The sequence below is a fragment of the Oncorhynchus mykiss genome, chromosome 2, assembly GCF_013265735.2.
Source record: "Oncorhynchus mykiss isolate Arlee chromosome 2, USDA_OmykA_1.1, whole genome shotgun sequence".
NCBI classification, from domain to species: domain Eukaryota; kingdom Metazoa; phylum Chordata; class Actinopteri; order Salmoniformes; family Salmonidae; genus Oncorhynchus; species Oncorhynchus mykiss.
The window spans coordinates 54928118-54950420 of NC_048566.1; the positions used below are offsets into that span (position 1 = coordinate 54928118).

The 22303-nt window shown below is 43.0% G+C and overlaps 1 protein-coding gene across 3 annotated transcripts in view; it reads left to right on the forward strand.

The window, feature by feature from the left end:
- The window catches only part of spg11 (SPG11 vesicle trafficking associated, spatacsin), a 91969-nt gene extending 75306 nt beyond the window's left edge, over positions 1-16663 (forward strand). For 2 of the 3 annotated variants that reach the window (XM_021565598.2, XM_021565607.2), the window contains exons 30-40: positions 760-1492; positions 4160-4305; positions 4728-4932; positions 5260-5397; positions 8727-8860; positions 9088-9195; positions 11261-11429; positions 11901-11977; positions 15695-15850; positions 16078-16229; positions 16309-16663. In XM_021565598.2, the coding sequence (XP_021421273.2) occupies positions 760-1492; positions 4160-4305; positions 4728-4932; positions 5260-5397; positions 8727-8860; positions 9088-9195; positions 11261-11429; positions 11901-11977; positions 15695-15850; positions 16078-16229; positions 16309-16492 (2202 nt within the window). In that variant the 3' untranslated portion in view covers positions 16493-16663. The remainder of the gene's footprint in view (positions 1-759; positions 1493-4159; positions 4306-4727; positions 4933-5259; positions 5398-8726; positions 8861-9087; positions 9196-11260; positions 11430-11900; positions 11978-15694; positions 15851-16077; positions 16230-16308) is intronic. The other variant, XM_021565615.2, reaches the window with a different exon arrangement.
- Positions 16664-22303: the final 5640 nt, after the last annotated feature.

The window sequence follows — 22303 nt, forward strand, 5'->3', positions numbered from 1 at the left end:
GATGGAGGCCACTGTGTTCTTGGCGACCTTCAATGCTGCAGAAATATGTTAGTACCCTCACCCAGATCTGTGCCTCGACACAATCCTGTGTCGGATCTCTACAGACAATTCCTTCGACCTCATGGCTTGCTTTTTGCTCTGACATGCACTGTCAACTGTGGGATCTTATATAGACAAGTGAGTGCTTTTCCCAATCATGTCCAATCAATTGAATTTACCATAGGTGGACTCCAATCAAGTTGTAGAAACATCACAAGGATGATCAATGGAAACAGGATGCACCTGATCTCAATTTCGAGTCTCATAGCAAAGTGTCTGAATACTTATTCCAGTTTTTTATTATTAATATAATTTTGAAAAACCTGTTTTCGCTATGTCATGATGGGATATTGTGTGTAGATTTGATGAGGAAACAAATTAATTTAATCCATTGTAGAATAAGGCTGTAACGTAACAAAATGTGGAAAAAGTCAAGGGGTCTGAATACTTTCCAAAGGCACTGTAAATGAGATATTTCTGTATTTTATTATCTATAAATTTGCAAACATTTCTAAAAACACTATCAATGTGGGGTATTGTGTGTAGATGGGTGAGAGAAAACATATATGTAATCCTTTTTGAATTCAGGCTGTTACACATCAAAATGGGGTATAAGTCAAGGGGTATGAATACTTTCTGAAGGCACAGTGCATGATTCATGTTTTGAGACGGGGAGCATTGTGGCTTGACGCTCCTTCTGATATCCCTCTTCTGGTAAAGTTACTCCAAGACCTCGGTGCCCTGAAGGCCAAGCGGCACTGGGAGAGGAGGGAGACCCGGGTGTCCTTCTGGAGAAAATGCCACGAGCAGTTCAGGACTAACAGCACTGGTCCTGGGGCTGCCTCGGAGTTCTTCCTGGCCCAAGCAGGTGCCTCTGAGCCTCCCCGGGGCTCCGTGGCCGGGACAGAGCTGCTGTGTGTCCAGGAGAGGTGCCTTCTCCTCAGCCTGGCCGGCCACTGGCTGTCCTGGCTCGCCCAAGCTCCCCTGGCACGTCTCGAGGACCTGGAAAAGCAGCTGTGGAAAAACCGAGTGCGCCAGCAAGTCCTGCTCACCGCCATGGAGAAGGAGAGCATGTTCGCCCTCCCGGCGCCCACCATAGCCCCCGAGGAAAACTCCTACGAGGCCCTGATCAGGGAGTTCTCCTTCTCCAAGATGGCAGTGCTCAACGAGCCCAGGTACCTAAGCTTGGACGGCCTGCCCAGCTTCTCCCCTAAGGAAGAGGGTGGGGAGAAGACTGGGTCGGAGGAGCAGGGTGCTCTGGCTATCCTGGTGGGGCAGCTGTTGGACGAAGGGTGTATCCACGAAGCGAGCCGTGTGTGCCGCTACTTCTCCTTCTGCTCCCGGGACATGTGGGTAGTGCTGCACTGCCGAGGCCTGGCCTCAGGCGAGCTCCAGGCTGGCCTGCAGGACATGCTCACCTTCGAGGGCCTGCCCAAGAAGAGCATACCCAGCTGTAAGCTCCACACGACCCTCAGTTAACCTACTAGATACAACAATAAACTACTGTTTGGCGCATGTCAGACTTGTTCAAAATCAAATAAAATCGGTCACCTACACATATTTAGCAGAAGTTATTGTGGGTGTAGCTTAATTCTTGTGTTCCTATCCCCATCAGTGCAGTAGTATCTAACAATTCACAACAATACACACCAATCTAAAAGTAAAAGAATGGAATTAAGAAATATATAAATATTAGATTGAGCAATGTCGGAGTGGCATAGACTAAAATACTGTAGAATAGAATACAGCATATGCATATGAGATGAGTGAAGCAGTATGTAGACATTATTTAAACATTATTGAAGTGACTAGTGTTCCATTATTAAAGTGGCCAGTGATTCCAAGTCTATGTATGTAGGTGCAGGGTTGCTAAACCGGGTGGAAGCTGGCTATTTAACAGTCTGATGGCCTTGAGATAGAAGCTGTTTTTCAGTCTCTCGGCCCCACCTTCACCACCCAGGGGCAGCCCGTCAGGAATTCCAGGACCCAGTTGCACAGGGCTGAGTTCAGCAGTTGCACAGGGCTGAGTTCAGACCCAGGGCTCTGAGCTTAATGATGAGCTTGGAGGGTACTATGGTGTTAAATGCTGAGCTATAGTCAATGAACAGCATTCTTACATAGGTATTCCTCTTGTCTAGATGGGATAGGGCAGTGTACAGTGCGATGGCGATTGCATCGTCTGTGTATCTATTGGGGCGGTAAGCAAATTGAATTGCATCTAGGGTTTCAGGTGAGGTACAGGTGATATGATCCTTAACTCGCCTCACAAAGCACTTCATGATGACAGAAGTGAGTGCTATGCAGCGATAGTCATTTAGTTCAGTTACCTTTGCTTTCTTGGGTACAGGAACAATGGTGGACATTTTGAAGCAAGTGGGGACAGCAGACTGGGATAGGGAGAGATTGAATAAATCCGTTAACACTCCAGCCAGCTGGTTTGCGCATGCTCTGAGGATGTGGCTAGGGATACTCTCTGGGCCGGCAGCCTTGCGAGGGTTAACACGCTTAAATGTCTTACTCACTTCGGCCACAGAGGAGGAGAGCCCACAGTCCTTGGGAGCGGGCCGCGTCAGTGGCACTGTGTTATCCTCAAAGCGGGCGAAGTTGTTTAGCTTGTCCGGGAGCAAAACGTTGGTGTCTGCGACGTGGCTGGTTTTCCCTTTGTAGTCCGTGATTGTCTGTTGACCCTGCCACACATACGCCTCATGTCGGAGCCGTTCAATTGCGACTCCACTTTGGCTCTGTACTGACGTTTTGCTTGTGATTGCCTTACGGAGGGAATAACGACACTGTTTGTATTCGGCCATATTCCCAGTCACTTTGCCATGGTTAAATGTGGTGGTTCGCGCTTTCAGTTTTGCGCTAAAGCTGCCGCCTATTCACAGTTTCTGGTTTTGGTAGTTCTTAACAGGTTTAATCTCCTATACACTTCCTGATGAACTCAGTCACCGTGTCGTGTATTCGTTGATGTTACTCTCAGAGGCTACCCAAAATATATCCCAGTCTTCATGTGCAGAGGTCACAAGTTAAAAAACACTCAAGACACATCCAAACAACCCTCTGAAGAATCAAAACGACACTCACATACACCCAAACAACAATTCAAAGATTGTCAGTAACAGTCACAACACCTACATAGTTTATAGTGAGGTACAAAAGTATTTGGACAATGATAGTTTGTTGGTTATTTTGGCTCTGTACTCCAGCACATTGATACAATGACAGTGAGGTTAAAGTGCAGACTGATATCTCAGGTGAACCGTTAAGAAATTACAGCACTTTTTGTACATAGTCCCACCATTTTAGAGAACAATTCACTGTCTATTAAACTAGTCAAAAGTTTAGCATTTGGTACCATATTCCTAGCATGCAATGAATACATCAACGTTTATGAATACGTTTATGAATACATCAAACTGCAAATGCATCTGTAATTTCTAAACTGTTTAACCGATATGGATTAAAATACCCTCAAATTGGCCTCTCGAGTGGGGCAGAAGTCTGCATCGCTGTGTTGCAGCGGGTTCGATCCCAGGCTGTGTCACAACCGGCCGTGACCGGGAGTCCCATAGGGCGGTGCACAATTGGCCCAGCCTCATCCAGGTTTGGGGATGGCTTGGCCGGGGGGGCTTTAATTGGCTCATTGCGCTCTAGCGACTCCTTATGGCGGGCCGGGTGCCTGCGGGCTGACTCCGGTTGTCAGTTGAACGGTGTTTCCTCCAACACATTGGTGCAGCTTCCAGGTTAAGCGAGCGGGTGTTAAGAAGCATGGTTTGGCGGGTCATGTTTCAGAGGACGCGTGACTCGACCTTTGCCTCTCCCGAGCCCGTTGGGGAGTTGCAGCGATGAGACAAGATCGTAATCACGAAATTGGGGAGACAAAGGGGGTAAACTTTTTTTTTTTTTTACATACCTTGAAATTAACGCTGACAGTCAGCACTTTAACCTCATAGTCATTGTATTATTTAAAATCCAAAGTGCTGGAGTACAGAGCCAAAACGACAACACGTGTTACCTCCAAAACACTTTTGGACCTCACTCTGTCTGGCCTTTTGCATTATTGACATATCCCCTCTTTGAACGCTGTCCATCTGTTTCTCTGTGAATGACCCCACTCCAGCAACCAGTTTTAGCAGCCTGTCCTCCTTTGTGATGGTGCCCTCCCCAGAGGATCAAACAGTGACTCAGCTCCAGATGCTGGTGGACGAATGTCGCCACGGAAAGAGCTACTGCAAGCAGGTCCTGAGTCTCTACGAGCTCTCCAAGGTACTCCCCTATCTTTTCCGACCTTAACATCGAAGTTGCTGCCTTTTCAGACCTAAACAACAGACTGAGCCTATTTTTGTGATGTGAATTGAAGTTATGTACATTGCTGTGTGTTCATGAGAGCATTGTTGTTGTGTAGTATTTTTTATAATGTACTGTATTAATACCCTAGATTTTAATATACAGGATCAGGGATTTCCCTATCTAGTGCATTCCATTTCAACATTTCGTTATGAGTTGAACTTGGTCGTGTTCATTAGGGCACACAAAGGAAGATGTTTTAAAACGTAAAATGAAAATGTGCTTTTCTTATTGTACAAGTGCAGGTATTTGCTCACTATATCAATCAGTTCTTCCATTTGGTGCCCAATGGACATAACCTTGATCATGGTAACCTTTGACCCTTTGATACCGCTACCTAGGAGCTGCAGTGTTCATACAGTGAGATCTCAGCTGAGGAGCCTCAGGCGGTGCTGTGTAAGGTGCTACTGTCCCAGCAGCCGGAGCGCTATAAGAAGGCCCAGGCCTTCATCAGTGTGCAGGGCCTGCAGCCTGACACCGTGGCCCAGCTTGTATCCAACGCCGTGGTCCAGGGCCTGTTGGCCTCTGCACAGGACGGAGAGACTGGTGAGAGGAATGATGGATTGATTGATATGGCTACTTAAATGCAACTAATTGTCCCTCTAGAAGATTTTTTGCATACTTTTTAAATCCCTACTCGTATATTAAATATGTTGTGGTTCTATTACCTACTAAAACCCATATTTTAGTCAGACGTATTAATTTTTAGTCCTAAGGTTACAGGAAATGTATAATCGTAGCTAAGAGCTCAGATAATTGGTTACAAAGCTTTAATATGCACCTCCTGCGCAATCTTTGCTATTGGACTTTAGTACCATCTTATTAAACTCTGAGTCAGACACAACGACTGTAGTGATTGGTGTGTGTTCACAGCAGAGAAGCAGATGTTCAGTCCAGAGGAAGGGAGAGAGTCCTTCTTGCAGCTGGCCAAGCTGTGTGGGGACCCCAACCTGGTGGGCATCAAACTGCTGGACCACATCCCCACTGTGCCACTGGGAGAGCTCGGCTGCAGTAAGATATACTCAATACTAGGGCTGTGACGATACCACTATCGCAATATTTTTTTCCATGGCAAAAATAAAAACACGAAGCAGATCAAACTCTTTGCTCCTGCAAAACCTGCTGTATGTAAAATAGATTGTGCTAGAGCCTGGAAAATAAATAAGTGTGACTCTGGATGACAACATTGCGATGCTGATATCATCCCGGCCCTACTCAATACTACAGTAACATAGGCTGTTCTCTTATGGGAATGAAATCATTCCAGTCTATTAGCTGAGTCTTACTTCAGACACTAAATACTAGATAAACACTCTGTCATAGTACTGTAGTGGTAAACAATGGTAATATAGTATTATCATGGATTTATTCCACTCTATTTAGCTAGTCAAGTCATAGTTCTTTAAAACCCCTTGCACTAGTGGGAATTGGCCTATATGGTTAGGGCTACATTTAAATGTTTCTTACAGAAGAAATATGAAAAGCATCTGCATAACCATGGTAGCAATCAAAAGGGAACAGTTTGGAGATTATGGGAAAATTATTAGACTAAAAGTTAGGACAAAACAATTACTGACACTGACGATTTTATGTGCATTTTACATTTACTGTACTTTTCACCACATTTGTTGGGAACAAAATCTGAAAATACTCTGGATACATTCAGTAACATAAGAATATTCACGGGACATTTTGTGGTAGGTGCAACATAAGACAGAAAAACGAAAAGTGTGCACAGTTCCTACGTACAGTTGAAGTTAGAAGTTTACATACACCTTAGCCAAATACATTTAAACTCAGTTTTTCACAATTCCTGACATTTAATCACCACTTTATTTTAAGAATGTGAAATGTCAGAATAATAGTAGAGAGTGATTTATTTCAGCTTTTATTTCTTTCATCACATTCCCAGTGGGTCAGAAGTTTACATACACTAAATTAGTATTTGGTAGCTTTGCCTTTAAATTGTTGAACATGGGTCAAACATTTTGGGTAGCCTTCCACAAGCTTCCCACAATAAGTTGGATGAATTTTGGCCCATTCCTCCAGACAGAACGGGTGTAACTGAGTCAGGTTTGTAGGCCTCCTTGCTCGCACACGCTTTTTCAATTCTGCCCACAAATTTTCTATGGGATTGAGGTCAGGGCTTTGTGATGGCCACTCCAATACCTTGACTTTGTTGTCCTTAAACCATTTTGCCACAACTTTGGAAGTATGCTTGGGGTCATTGTCCATTTGGAAGACCCATTTGCGACGAAGCTTTAACTTCCTGACTGATGTCTTGAGATGTTGCTTCAATATGTCCACATAACTTTCCTGCCTCGTGATGCCATCTATTTTGTGAAGTGAACCAGTCCCTCCTGCAGCAAAGCAGCCCCACAACATGATGCTGCCACCCTGTGATTCACGGTTGGAATGGTGATCTTCGGCTTGCAAGCCTCCCTTTTTCCTTCAAACATAACGATGGTCATTATGGCCAAACAGTTATATTTTTGTTTCATCAGACCAGAGGACATTTCTCCAAAAAGTACGATCTTTGTCCCCATGTGCAGTTGCAAATCGTAGTCTGGCTTTTTTAAGGCGGTTTTGGAGCAGTGGCTTCTTCCTTGTTGAGCAGCCTTTCAGGTTATGTCGATATAGGACTCGTTTTACTATGGATATAGAAAATGTTGTACCTGTTTCCTCCAGCATTTTCACAAGGTCCTTTGCTGTTGTTCTGGGATTGATTTGCACTTTTCACACCAAAGTACGTTAATCTCTAGGAAACGGAATGTGTCTCCTTCCTGAGCAGTATGACGGCTGCGTGGTCCCATGGTGTTTATACTTGCGTACTATTGTTTGTACAGATGAACGTGGTAACTTCAGCCGTTTGGAAATTGCTCCCAAGGATGAACCAGATTTATGGAGGTCTACAATTTTGGCTGATTTCTTTTGATTTTTCCCATGATGTCAAGCAAAGAGGCACTGAGTTTGAAGGTAGGCCTTGAAATACATCCACAGGTACACCTTCAATTGACTCAAATTATGTCAATTAGCCTATCAGAAGCTTCTAAAGCCATGACATCATTTTCTGGAATTTTCCAAGCTGTTTAAAGCACAGTCAATTTAGTGTATTTAAACTTCTGACCCACTGGAATTGTGATGCAGTGAATTATAAGTGAAATAATCTGTCTGTAAGCAATTGTTGGAAAAATGACTCATGTCATTCACAAAGTAGATGTCCTTAACCGACTTGCCAAAACTACAGTTTGTTAGCAAGGAATTTGTGGAGTGGTTGAAAAACTAGTTTTAATGAATCCAACCTCAGTGTATGTAAACTTCAACTGTAATTTCAATGCACTTTTATGACTCAAAGAAGAGTCTTCAACTATAAGGTAATGTTTTGAGCTCTCCTAGCTTTGACGTTGAGGAACTAGAGCGAGCACACTTGTAGTTGTTTTCTTTGGAACACAGCCCTGCGTCCCCACCTTCTCACAATTACTGTTGTTTACACATTCCAAAATGTCCGCATTCCATAATCAATCGCAACCTGGTCGGGTGGGCGTCATTTGAAAGCGTGCTCTATTGCCAGCATGGTTAGCTACGTTACAAAATATGATCTTACAGTGTTAGGCTTTCGCAAGGAAATTCGGAGAAGCCGATCATAATTTTGAAGCGCATATAATAGTCACGAGTGCATTCAGGTGAGCGTTCCCCGCCAAATTTCTTCACAATACGGCAAACATAGGCTTATTCAGTTCAGATCAACCCAGGGGATGACGCCATGTCATCTTGTACATCAAGCATACAGTAGTAATCATAAACGTTGACACTGTATATGACAAGTTTTTTTGATATGGAAACGTTCAGTGCACATTTGAACTATCGGGTGTTTGGCTTGCTTGTAAGACATCAAAGCGGTATTTGTTATAATCCTCAACTTCTCACCTTTCAAAATACATGGAGTCCTCTTTATTTACAGCATTTCCCGCACTCAGACAACAAAGCGCTTGCAAAAGTTTCCCAAGTAGTGGGAGGGATGGGGGCAACATCTTGTCGCGTGAGGTGTTCAAGTTCAGAATCGCTGTCAGTAAAAACCAATATTGAGACCTTGAGCTCTGATGTCATGTGTAGCATGTTACTGTACAGCCACTGCGTTACCATTTAGGCGCTTATCAGTATCCAAAATCTGCTATTACGAACCTGTATACATACGGGTACGTATGTAAAGAGCTACCAATGGAAATGAGTCATGCCAACCAGTTACTAATTAATTTGCAGTTTTAATGCGTTGCAGTGTATTGGTGGATAATATCATGTATAATGATGCATAATATCTAACTCTCCCTCTTGTTGTATAGCGGTGGAGCTGTTGATCCTGGCCCACGACTGCTTCAGTCTGACCTGTAACATGGAGGGCATAGTGAGGGTGCTGCAGGCTGCCCGCCACCTCAGCCACGCACACCTGGCCCACAGCGAACACTACGGCCTGCTGGTAAATCCCTCTGCCTGGTCACACATAGGCCTCCTTCCCAGTCATTGTATCGTAATCACGTCGTAATATATGTTGCAGGCTTTGCAATGGAGTACCTGGTGAGTTTTTACTGTAAACGAATTGCTCCGAATGAATGTACTGTAAGCATGGTGGTGTCAGTTCATGAGTACTGTTTTTCTCTTTTCTCTGTGCCTGCGTATGCGCTCACCTTATGTTGACCCCTTCAGGTGCGTCTCCTAACTGGCATCGGAAGATACAATGACATGACCTACATCTTCGACCTGCTCAACCAGAACCACCGCTTCGAGATGCTGCTCAGGAAAAAAGTAGAGTCTGTAAGAGGCGCACGCACACAGATCTGTCTCTCTCTCACACACACACACAAACACAGAAACTGCACACTGTGTTTGTGTAAACACAGATAGAGATCGCTCTTCCCAAAACAGTTTCCGTTGAGGTCTAACAGAACACCCACAGAGACACAACAGACCTGCCAGACAGAGAGACAGTTTAGTTGAGACAGGAAATATATATATCACAGGGGTTGTGTACATGCTGTTTTCTGAGAACACCATGCTTTAGATGTGTAGGAGTGTCTCGGAGTACCAGAATTAGAACAATAGGAAAGGATATTTTACTTTCACATTGTCCTTTCCAGCACAGCTCCAGCAACTGTTGGATGCATAACCAAGCCAGCCCAGTACAGCTCTGCTTGGGTCAGTTCAGTATTGTGAAAGAGGTATTAAAGTTTGTGTTTTGTAGTGCACTTGTTTATACGTACAGTGGGGCAAAAAAGTATTTAGTCAGCCACCAATTGTGCAAGTTCCCCCACTTAAAGATGAGAGAGGCCTGTATTTTTCATCATAGGTACAATTCAACTATGACAGACAAAATGAGAAAAACAAATCCTGAAAATCACATTGTAGGATTTTTAATGAATTTATTTGCAAATTATGGTGGAAAATAAGGATTTGGTCAATATCAAAAGTTTATCTCAATACTTTGTTATATACCATTGTTGGCAATGACAGAGGTCAAACGTTTTCTGTAAGTCTTCATAAGGTTTTCACACACTGTTGCTGGTATTTTGGCCCATTCCTCCATGCAGATCTCCTCTAGAGCAGTGATGTTTTGGGGCTGTTGCTGGACAACATGGACTTTCAACTCCCTCCAAAGATTTTCTATGGGGTTGAGATCTGGAGACTGGCTAGGCCACTCCAGGACCTTGAAATGCTTCTTATGAAGCCACTCCTTCATTGCCCAGGCGGTGGGTTTGGGATCATTGTCATGCTGAAAGACCCAGCCACGTTTCATCTTCAATGCCCTTGCTGATGGAAGGAGGTTTTCACTCAAAATCTCACGATACATGGCCCCATTCATTCTTTCCTTTACACGGATCAGTCGTCCTGGTCCCTTTGCAGAAAAACAGCCTCAAAGCATGATGTTTCCACCCCTATGCTTCACAGTAGGTATGGTGTTCTTTGGATGCAACTCAGCATTCTTTGTCCTCCAAACACGACGAGTTCTATTTTGGTTTCATCTGACCATATGACATTCTCCCAATCTTCTTCTGGATCATCCAAATGCTCTCTAGCAAACTTCAGACGGGCCTGGAGATGTACTGGCTTAAGCAGGGGGACACGTCTGGCACTGCAGGATTTGAGTCCCTGGCGGCATAGTGTGTTACTGATTTGCTTTGTTACTTTGGTCCCAGCTCTCTGCGGGTCATTCACTAGGTCCCCCCGTGTGGTTCTGTGATTTTTGCTCACCGTTCTTGTGATCATTTTGACCCCACGGGGTGAGATCTTGCGTGGAGCCCCAGATCGAGGGAGATTCAGTGGTCTTGTATGTCTTTCCATCTCCTAGTAATTGCTCCCACAGTTGATTTCTTCAAACCAAGCTGCTTACCTATTGCAGATTCAGTCTTCCCAGCCTGGTGCAGGTCTACAATTTTGTTTCTGGTGTCCTTTGACAGCTCTTTAGTCTTGGCCATAGTGGAGTTTGGAGTGTGACTGTTTGAGATTGTGGACAGGTGTCTTTTATACTGATAACAAGTTCAAACAGGTGCCATTAATACAGGTAACGAGTGGAGGACAGAGGAGCCTCTTAAAGAAGAATTTACAGGTCTGTGAGAGCCAGAAATCTTGCTTGTTTGTAGGTGACCAAATACTTATTTTTCCACCATAATTTGCAAATAAATTCAATTAAAAATCCTACAATGTGATTTTCTGGATTGTTTTTTTCTCATTTTGTCTGTCATAGTTGAAGTGTACCTATGATGAAAATTACAGGCCTCTCATCTTTTTAAGTGGGAGAACTTGCACAATTGGTGGCCGACTAAATACTTTTTTGCCCCACTGTATAGTACGCTAGTATCTAAACGGTGTGTGTGTGTTGCAGAACTTCCGGCTGAAGACGGCCCTGCTGGACTACATCAAGCGGTGTTTGCCGGGGGACAGTGAGAAGTACAACATGGTGGCCCTGTGCTTCAGCATGTGCAGAGAGATAGGAGAGAACCACGAGGGAGCCGCCCGCACCCAACTCAAACTGATCGAGTCCCAGCCTTGGGGTGAGCTATGACAAGGCCTACAATTTATAGTATGAGGATCACTACAGTTACAGTATGAAGTCAGACATATTACATATTTGTGACGCATATAAAGAACATGGTATAGTGGCTGAGGTCAATTAAGTTTTCAATTCTGCAAGTGAATTGAAATTCAATTAATGAATTGAAACGTCCTCATAGAAAATAGTAGACCATTTTCCTTTTATGAATTGAATGTCAAATCACTTGAGTCAAAAAACTGAACTGACCCCAACCCCTGGTGTCAAGGGATGTGTTTTTCAATATTGTAGTATCTTTCCTGTTGTATAGAGGGCAACTTCTTAAAATAGACTGTTGTGAAGTTTTTCTGTTGTTTTAACTTCATTTGCACCTGAATGTAGCCTGTGTATGAGTCATTGACACAAACTCAATGAAGAGCTACAGGACATGCAGACAGTGTTTTTCACTCACTCCCTGCTCATCCCATAACAGCAGTGACCCCTGAACTCAGAAGTGCCTTGATAAAGGTTCTTACTCTCCTGAAGGATGCTGCAGAGAGCTATTCTAAGGTATTGTTATCCCTCCAACTATCAAACACAGGTCCTCTGTTTAGTGTTTGTTAATACTAGAAAAGGTCTCCTTGGACCCCCCTTTGTGCCAATGACACATGTTATGGACATCAACATTCGAACAGTCTAATAAGTCGATTTAATATATACTATCCGAAAAGTTATCATTTGGTTGTGATTATGAAGGTCTTACCTAACATTAGAATACCAAAATATATATTTTTAAAGAACATAACATTTCATTACTTTATGTTACTGTACTTTTCAACTATTTAGAACAGCCTTGTTCTAAAATGGATTACATTTTTGTTTTGTCATGAATCTACACACACAATACCCCATAATGACAAAGCAAAAACAGTATTTAAAAATGTTATTTGCAAATGTATGATTTTTTTAAAAATGGAAGCACCTTAGGCAGCGATTACAGCCACGAGTCTTGGGTATGACGCTAGAAGCTTGGCACACCTGTATTTTGGGAGTTTCTCCCATTCTTCTCTGCAGATCCTCTCAAGCCCTGTCAGGTTGGATGGGGAGCATCACTGCACAGCTATTTTCAGAAAAAGATCCCCATAGCATAATGCTGACACTACCATGCTTCACCATAGGGATTGTGCCAGGATTCCTCCAGACGTGAAGCTTGGCATTCAGGCCAAAGAGTTCAATCTTGGTTTCATCAGACCAGAGAGTCTTAGTGTGTAGTTAACTAGTGATTATGTTAAGATAAGTTTAATGCTAGCTAGCAACTTACCTTGGCTTCTTGCTGCCCTCGCGTAACAGGTAGTCAGCCTGCCACCCAGGCTCCTCATGGAGTGCAATGTAAGGCAGGTGGTTAGAGCGTTGCACTAGTAACCGGAAGGTTGCAAAAACGAATCCCCGAGCTGACAAGGTAAAAATCTGTAATTCTGCCCCTGAACAAGGCAGTTAACCCACTGTTCCTAGGCCGTCATTGAAAATAAGAATGTGTTCTTAACTGACTTGCCTAGTTAAATAAAGGTATGCAAAAAAAATACCGATTACCAATTGTTATGAAAACTTGAAATCGGCCCTGATTAATCAGTCATTGCGTGTTGATTGATGAGGAAAAATAATAATTGAATCAACTTTAGAATACGGCTGTAACGTAACAAAATGTGGAAAAGGGGTAAGGGGTCAGAATACTTTCTGAATCCACTGTGTGTCGGGTGTCCACCCACTAGTACTGAGCGAAGACAGTACAGTGTGAGGAGAACAGAGATAACGTTAGATGGTTGTCTGACTGGCTGGCTGCGACTGCCTGAGCAGAGATGAGATGATGACTCTTAAGGAATTAAAAATGATAGTCTACAGAATTGCAATATTTTATTATTTCCTATTTTTCTATTTGGACCTGACAGAGCCAATGGAATATTTTCCATGTTTTGACAGTTGAATGTCCACTATATTTGGCTTTGGAATTTCTATTAAAAAGCTCTAATCATTTTGATGTAATTATTCATAATGCATTTAATATTAATTGAAAACTGTGGTATTTTTAAAAATATTTGTGTCAAAACTGAACTGAAAAAGCACTAGTGGCTCAGTACTACCACCCAATCTACAGAGTGGGTGAAAACAGGCTTTGGTGATGAAATTTCACTTCTTTATGTTATAGAATACATTTGACCAAGACAAATATGATGATTCATGTTCTACGTCGTTCAGTGGGATCTTTCACTAACATTTCATTAACAAATCAAATTTATTTATATAGCCCTTCGTACATCAGCTGATATCTCAAAGTGCTGTACAGAAACCCAGCCTAAAACCCCAAACAGCAAGCAATGCATGTGTAGAAGCACGGTGGCTAGGAAAAACTCCCTAGAAAGGCCAAAACCTAGGAAGTAACCTAGAGAGGAACCAGGCTATGTGGGGTGGCCAGTCCTCTTCTGGCTGTGCCGGGTGGAGATTATAACAGAACATGGCCAAGATGTTCAAATGTTCATAAATGACCAGCATGGTCAAATAATAATAGGCACAGGCAGAACAGTTGAAACTGGAGCAGCAGCACGGCCAGGTGGACTGGGGACAGCAAGGAGTCATGATGTCAGGTAGTCTTGAGGCATGGTCCTAGGGCTCAGGTCCTCCGAAAGAGAGAATTAGAGAAGGCATACTTAAATTCACACAGGACACCGGATAGGACAGGAGAAGTACTCCAGATATAACAAACTGACCCTAGCCCACCGACACATAAACTACTGCAGCATAAATACTGGAGGCTGAGACAGGAGGGGTCAGGAGACACTGTGGCCCCATCCGAGGACACCCCCGGTCAGGGCCAAACTAACAGTAAGTCCAAATAGTCGGATTTCCTACCTACACCTACACTGATTTCCTACCTACCTACACATTCTGTTGACGAGCGGTGCAGCTTACTCGCAGCAACTTTTGAGGATTGCACATGCTGTGGTGGTCATCTTCAAAGTTGTTTCGACGAGTCACAAAAGCTAAATTAGCATGGCACAAGCTGGATTAATTGTGAAAGGCTTTGAAAATAGAAAAGATTGCGGTACGTTCAGTGCTCCGTTGACATTTCACAGAGAGAAGCTTGTTTTTGTGAGAAAATCTTCTAAACAGGAATTTCTCATTAATTAGAAAAGCTTATACTAAAATGTGAAAATACTATCCCAAAACATATTGTTTTATGTCCTGCGGATTCGAGTAGAAAGATGACGATTTCACCGGGAAATGTGAACCTGTGAGGTAGCAATCGTTCTCTCACGTCATCCAGCCTAGCTGACTGTGCAATGCTGTGATGCTGTGCAATTTTTATTATTTTGACAACTTTTTTTTCTCTGGGCTCCATTGATTTAGTCACCTTAATTTTGGCCACCCTACAAGGGTAAACATTCCAATAACTTTTGAACATGAGGTTTGGACCTGTGTGGGTTCCATATTTTGGGCAGAGGGAGGGAGCTCCCGTCTCGCTTTGTTCATGGTGCCTACCAGGCTTGTTTTTTTGTGCATCGTTCGCTTCCCCTCGCTCATAAACTCTCCCATTCTCCCCCTTTTATCATACTTTACTTCATTTATTTCATGTTATATGTAAAAAATTATAATAATGATAATTGTTTCGGTATAGTTTAGGTTAAGTTTTGAGGCAATTATCGGGGTGATTATCAACTGGTCATGGCACCTTCAACAGTCGGGAAAGCCATTTAAAAAAAATGATATGCCCGCCTAAAACTGGTTACAACTCAAATGAAATGTTTTTTGTCACATAAAAACAGGTGTAGACTAACAGTGAATTGCTTACTCACGGGTCATTTTCCAACAATGCAGAGTTTAAGATCAAAAAAAAAAAATAGAAATAGTGACAGGAGGAATAAATACACAGTGAATAATGAATAACAATAAAAAATAACATGGCTATATACAGGGAGTACTAGTACCGAGTTGATGTGCAGGTATACAAGGTAATTGAGTTAGCGATGTACATATAGGTATGGGTAAAGTGACTCCAGTTCTATTTGTGATATAACACATATATATATATATATATATAGAATTATTTAGGAAAAGTCAAGGATCACTTAAGAAATAGCAGAGTAATAAAACATTTAAATTAGTTTTGCGTCATTATTATCTGGGTCTTTCTAGTGTTAATTGAACGTGAGTAATAGCTTTGCAGTGGAGATTAAAAAAACGTGTGTGTACGCGTGCACGTATATATGCATGCGCGTGTGTGTTCTCCCTCAGGACTCGTGTGTACGCCAGGCAGCACGTTGTGTCAAAATGGCAAAGCTGACCACACTCCAGCTCCACTTCCTGAACCACGGTCAAGACCAACGTGTCATCAACCTGCGCCAATCAGATCTCCTTGGTGCCATAGTGGCACTGCCCCGCTGTTACCAGGTAATGGCACTAAATGTAACCGTGGTATACTAAATCAGTTATCCAAATGCTAGACTTGTGGTACCGGCGCTATTGTAATAGTGGGAGGAAAAATAAATTATCCCAATCCTAGTCTTGGGAAGGATGTACTGAAATGTAGATAGATTTCCAGTAGTATGTCATAATGAGATGTAGCTAAGCTTCTTTTAAGCCATTATTTTAAACTGTGTTGTTTCTCGTGTCTCTAGGCTTTTGTGTTGTCGGAGGCCTACGACTACAGTCCAGACTGGGCGGAGGTGCTCTACCAGAAGGTCATCCTCAGTGGAGACTTTTCTTACCTAGAGGAGTTCCGACTTCACAGGCCACTCCCCGCCTGCCTGTTTGAAGACATATCCCAAAAGTAATTTCAGATGATTTCCAGAATTAGGAGGGAATATCTTCTTGCTGGTATTAATCATTGGTCTGGTCCTACCTTTCAGATTGACTCACAACACGCCTCCGAGCAGTGCGGGCCAGAACCTGAAGAGACTATTGCAACACTGTGATGACGTTTACACCTACTACAAGCTTGCGTATGAACACAAGTTCTTCGACGTGGCCAACATGTTACTTCAGGACTCCAAAACAAGCAGTTACCTAAACGACAGGCTAGGTACTAGGTAGCTGATTCGAAACGGCACTGCCCCTGTCAAATACCTCCAAATATGCACGTGGAATTTTTTACAAACTCTTTTCTATAACATCTTTCATGGAGATGAATAGTTTCACGAAATAATGTTTTATTTTCTCCATGCAAAATCACTGACTAACTGAATAAATCTCGCATTGGTTGAAGCTACAGACTTCTGTCTTTACTTAAACACGATTGTGTGGTCATCCACAGGAGGCTGTTATTATAGCTGTTGTTGTGATGTCTACCTAAACGAGGTATACAAAGTAAATTATCCTACATTTTAATAGAGTTAGGGTTGCAAAATGATAGTAACATTCCCAAAATTCCTGGGAATGTTGGAGTATTCAGGATTTTCATTTTTTTCCCCACTTAATTCCAATAATCTTTTAACCAGGATTTCTGGAAAACCTGGGAATTTTACGAAAGATACCGGAAAGGTGCAACCCTAAGTGGAGGACTTGGTGGACTGTACAGTGCCTTGCGAAAGTATTCGGCCCCCTTGAACTTTGCGACCTTTTGCCACATTTCAGGCTTCAAACATAAAGATATAAAACTGTATTTTTTTGTGAAGAATCAACAACAAGTGGGACACAATCATGAAGTGGAACGACATTTATTGGATATTTCAAACTTTTTTAACAAATCAAAAACTGAAAAATTGGGCGTGCAAAATTATTCAGCCCCTTTACTTTCAGTGCAGCAAACTCTCTCCAGAAGTTCAGTGAGGATCTCTGAATGATCCAATGTTGACCTAAATGACTAATGATGATAAATACAATCCACCTGTGTGTAATCAAGTCTCTGTATAAATGCACCTGCACTGTGATAATCTCAGAGGTCCGTTAAAAGCGCAGAGAGCATCATGAAGAACAAGGAACACACCAGGCAGGTCCGAGATACTGTTGTGAAGAAGTTTAAAGCCGGATTTGGATACAAAAAGATTTCCCAAGCTTTAAACATCCCAAGGAGCACTGTGCAAGCAATAATATTGAAATGGAAGGAGTATCAGACCACTGCAAATCTACCAAGACCTGGCCGTCCCTCTAAACTTTCAGCTCATACAAGGAGAAGACTGATCAGAGATGCAGCCAAGAAGCCCATGATCACTCTGGATGAACTGCAGAGATCTACAGCTGAGGTGGGAGACTCTGTCCATAGGACAACAATCAGTCGTATATTGCACAAATCTGGCCTTTATGGAAGAGTGGCAAGAAGAAAGCCATTTCTTAAAGATATCCATAAAAAGTGTTGTTTAAAGTTTGCCACAAGCCACCTGGGAGACACACCAAACATGTGGAAGAAGGTGCTCTGGTCAGATGAAACCAAAATTGAACTTTTTGGCAACAATGCAAAACGTTATGTTTGGCGTAAAAGCAACACAGCTGAACACACCATCCCCACTGTCAAACATGGTGGTGGCAGCATCATGGTTTGGGCCTGCTTTTCTTCAGCAGGGACAGGGAAGATGGTTAAAATTGATGGGAAGATGGATGGAGCCAAATACAGGACCATTCTGGAAGAAAACCTGATGGAGTCTGCAAAAGACCTGAGACTGGGACGGAGATTTGTCTTCCAAAAAGACAATGATCCAAAAGATAAAGCAAAATCTACAATGGAATGGTTCAAAAATAAACATATCCAGGTGTTAGAATGGCCAAGTCAAAGTCCAGACCTGAATCCAATCGAGAATCTGTGGAAAGAACTGAAAACTGCTGTTCACAAATGCTCTCCATCCAACCTCACTGAGCTCGAGCTGTTTTGCAAGGAGGAATGGGAAAAAATGTCAGTCTCTCGATGTGCAAAACTGATAGAGACATACCCCCAGCGACTTACAGCTGTAATCGCAGCAAAAGGTGGCGCTACAAAGTATTAACTTAAGGAGGCTGAATAATTTTGCACGCCCAATTTTTCAGTTTTTGATTTGTTAAAAAAGTTTGAAATATCCAATAAATGTCGTTCCACTTCATGATTGTGTCCCACTTGTTGTTGATTCTTCACAAAAAAATACAGTTTTATATCTTTATGTTTGAAGCCTGAAATGTGGCAAAAGGTCACAAAGTTCAAGGGGGCCGAATACTTTCGCAAGGCACTGTATATTCTTTGGTTTGGTATTGCTTAATGTGTTCACTCCCAGGTGCTGATCGGGGCACAGATGACAGTAAAGTGGATTACAGTTGTGGTGGGTTTAATAAAGATGACGATTCACATAGTATAGGGCAAAGCACAGCACAGTGTAGGCTTGATGGCTTGATTGACAGCTTGAGCGTTAACCAACTTGGTTGTGTGTGGCCTGAAAATACAAGGGATAAATAAAGACACAATAGTGAATCATAGATATAAACTGAAGACAATCTCCAATTCACTATACTAAACAATAAGAATGTAACAACATGGCCATAACATCTTGATGCTATTCAAGACTATGCAGCGGTATACAACATGACCGTGCCTGCAATAATTAGAGACCAAAAGCGTGCCACTGCACATGTACTATAAAGCAAAGCACTGCCATCTTCAGTGCAATGCCTCAACTGCATGAACTTGAAATGGTACGAGTGAGGTGTTCTCTCATTTATTTCTGGAAATAGCTAGCAAACTAGCCAACTTTAGCCAGTTAGCTTAGTTGCTTGAATGCGGTTGAGAGGTCAGAATGCTCGGATCAGCCCTACTCCTTGGCCAGAGCATCCAGCGTGATCTCTGAACGCTCCGAGAGTGAACAGCTCTGAATTCACGAATGGCCCAGAGTGCACACTGAGACACTGGAGGCAATTTACGAACACACCCGTAGCTTCGTTTTTTCGCTGACTCTGAGCTGGAGATCACCCAGAATGCTCTGCTCCACTTCACTAGTAGCCAGAGCTACAGCTCTAATATGATGAACTACTATTTCTTCACAGCCTTTCGTACACAAATCGTAGACTTGGGAAGAACGCACTGAAATGCAGATTGTCAGTTTCAATGACCATGATTCCCTCTGACTCTCTTTGGTGCCCTTACAAAGCAATAAAGCATATCACGATATATCTGGGATGTACACTGAGTCTATAAAACATTAAGAACACCGTCCTAATATTCAGTTGCAGCCTCAGCCTCAATTCGTCGGGGCCTGGACTTGAAAGCCTTCCGCAGGGATGCTGGGCCATGGTTGGCTCCAATGCTTCCCACAGTTGTCAAGTTGGCTGGATGTCCTTTGGCTGGTGGACTATTCCTAATACACATGGAAAACTGTTGAGCCTGTAAAACCCAGCAGTGTTGCAGTTCTTGACACAAACCGGTGCGCCTGGCACCTACTACCATACGTTGTTCAAAGGCATTTAAGTGTTTTATTTTTCCCTTTCACCCTCTGAATGGCACACATACACAATACATGTCTAAATGCTTAAAAATCCTTCTTTAACCTGTCTCCTCCCTTTTATCTACACTTATTGAAGTTGATTTAACAATTGACATCAATAAGGGGGCATAGCATTCACCTGGTCACTCTATGTCATGGAAAGAGCAGGTGTTCCTAATATTTTGTACGCTCAGTGAATGTTAGTCATCAAACTGTGTTCGGCAACGTCCACAGAGGATTTTCCAGAGTGCGTCCCAAATGACACCCTATTCCCTATACAGTGCATGACTCTTGACCAGGGCCCACAGGGTACTACTTGGGATGAAGCCCTAATCTCCGCCAGTGATACAGGGTTAATTCCCCTCCTTGTTTGGAGTGTTTGAGGTCTGGGTCCCTGAGGGGAAGACCCCTCATGAATAAACATGCTGTGTCCTCTCCAGACACTGCGATAGCATGGCTTTGATGAACTACTAGAATCAATGGGCCGCCAGCAACAACTCCTGCAAGGTTGGATAATGACCTTGTCTGGTTTGATTAATAATTACAGGATTCACCAGGAGAGGGGATGGATGTTGCAGTACTGGCCATACTCACTAGATGCCACTCTATGGTGCTTATAAGTCATACACTACATGATCAAAAGTATGTGGACACTTGCTTGTCAGACATCTCTTTCCATAATCATGGGCATTAATATGGAGTTGGTCCCGCCTTTGCTGCTCTAACAGCCTGCACTCTTCTGGGAATGCTTTCCACTAGATGCTGGAACATTGCTGCGAGGACCTGCTTCCATTCAGCCACAAGCGCATTAGTGAGGTCATACACTGATGTTGAGTGATTTAGGCCTGGCAGTCGCAGTCGTCGTTCCAGTTCATCCCAAAGGTGTTCAATGGGATTGAGGTCAGGGCTCTGTTCAGGCCAGTCATGTTCTTCCACACCAATCTCGACAAACCATTTCTGTATGGACCTCACTTTGTGCACGAGGGCATTGTCATAATGAAACAGGAAAGGGCCTTCCCCAAACTGTTGCCACAAAGTTGGAAGCGCAGAATCGTCTACAATGTAATTGTATGCTATAGCGTTAAGATTTCAATGGAACTAAGGGGCCTAGCCCGAACTATGAAAAACATCCCCAGACCATTATTCCTCCTCCAACAAACTTTATAGTTCCTCTGTCGGACTGCCAGATGGTGAAGCGCGATTCATCACTCCAGATTCATCAGTCCAATTGTGCGCGAGCTTTGCACCGCTCCAGCCGATGCTTGGCATTGTGCATGTTGATTTTAGGCTTGTGTGTGTTCTTGTGCTGACGATGCTACCGGAGGCAGGTAGTGAGTGTTGTAACCGAGGACAGACAATTTTTATGCGCTCCAGCACTTGGCGGTCCCGAGCTTCTGTTGCCTAGCACTTCGCGGCTGAGCCATTGTTGCTCCTAGATTTTTTACCTTAGCATATTTTTTGTTTATTGGATAGGATTAAAGATGGAGGAGAGAGTGTGCTGAACTAGCAGTGGGGAGGATTTGAACCCATACTGCAGCGTTGTCTGTGAGCTGGAGGCAGCGGCCTAGACTGCTAGACCACCCTAGGCCACATGCACTGATAGGTTAGCTGCTATCAGTATTCACATTTGAAAATACATTTTTGTTACTCCTTTAATAATGAATGACTTTGCATTCTGTGGGTTTATTGATAATAGGCTCCGATTTCAGACTTAAGTTTTTCTCATGAATTCATTTTCTCATTACATCAATGCTTACTGCGTAATTCAGTGTGCTGAGTCGTCAAAGTATGTATGTATAGATGTGTGTACGTTTGCAGAACCTCTACATTTATAGAAATTCCCCTGATGATGTGTTGAACGGAAGACTGGTGGGAATCAAACGTGAACTTGAGCCTGCCCGAGATGGAGAAGAGATAAAAGGAGCATTTTGTTCTGTGTTGATCTGTCGCTCTATGAAGAGCTTATTTTTTGGCGTTGTGAGTTAACGACGTTGAGGTGATGATTAGTCATTGAGAAGATGATCCCATTATTTGACAATGATTACGTTATGGTTCATGCTATATGGGATCATTGAGACGTCCCTACCCTAAACCCTAACCTTACCATAGCCCTTACCTAGCCATTTTACATTCCCAAGGATCCCACGTTATTCATCCCACTTGTATTAATATGGTTGTCAACAACAGCACCCATTTATTCCAACCTTTTAATCTGTTACTTAGTAACATTTTGACATGTCAGTGGCAGTGCATGCCATTGCTGAAGCCTGAAGTTAAACTTTCCTATGCAGATTTGTTGAAGAGCCTTGCATTGTGGCAAGATATTGTGTTTTCTCTTTGTGTTTCAGAAGGCTCTTGGCTCTTTCCCTGCAATAGAAGTGAGACCACCGCAAACATGCATTAAGTACGCTATAGATCATCTTGGCTGCTCAAGATCAATTAACCCACATGTCCACTAACCCCATGC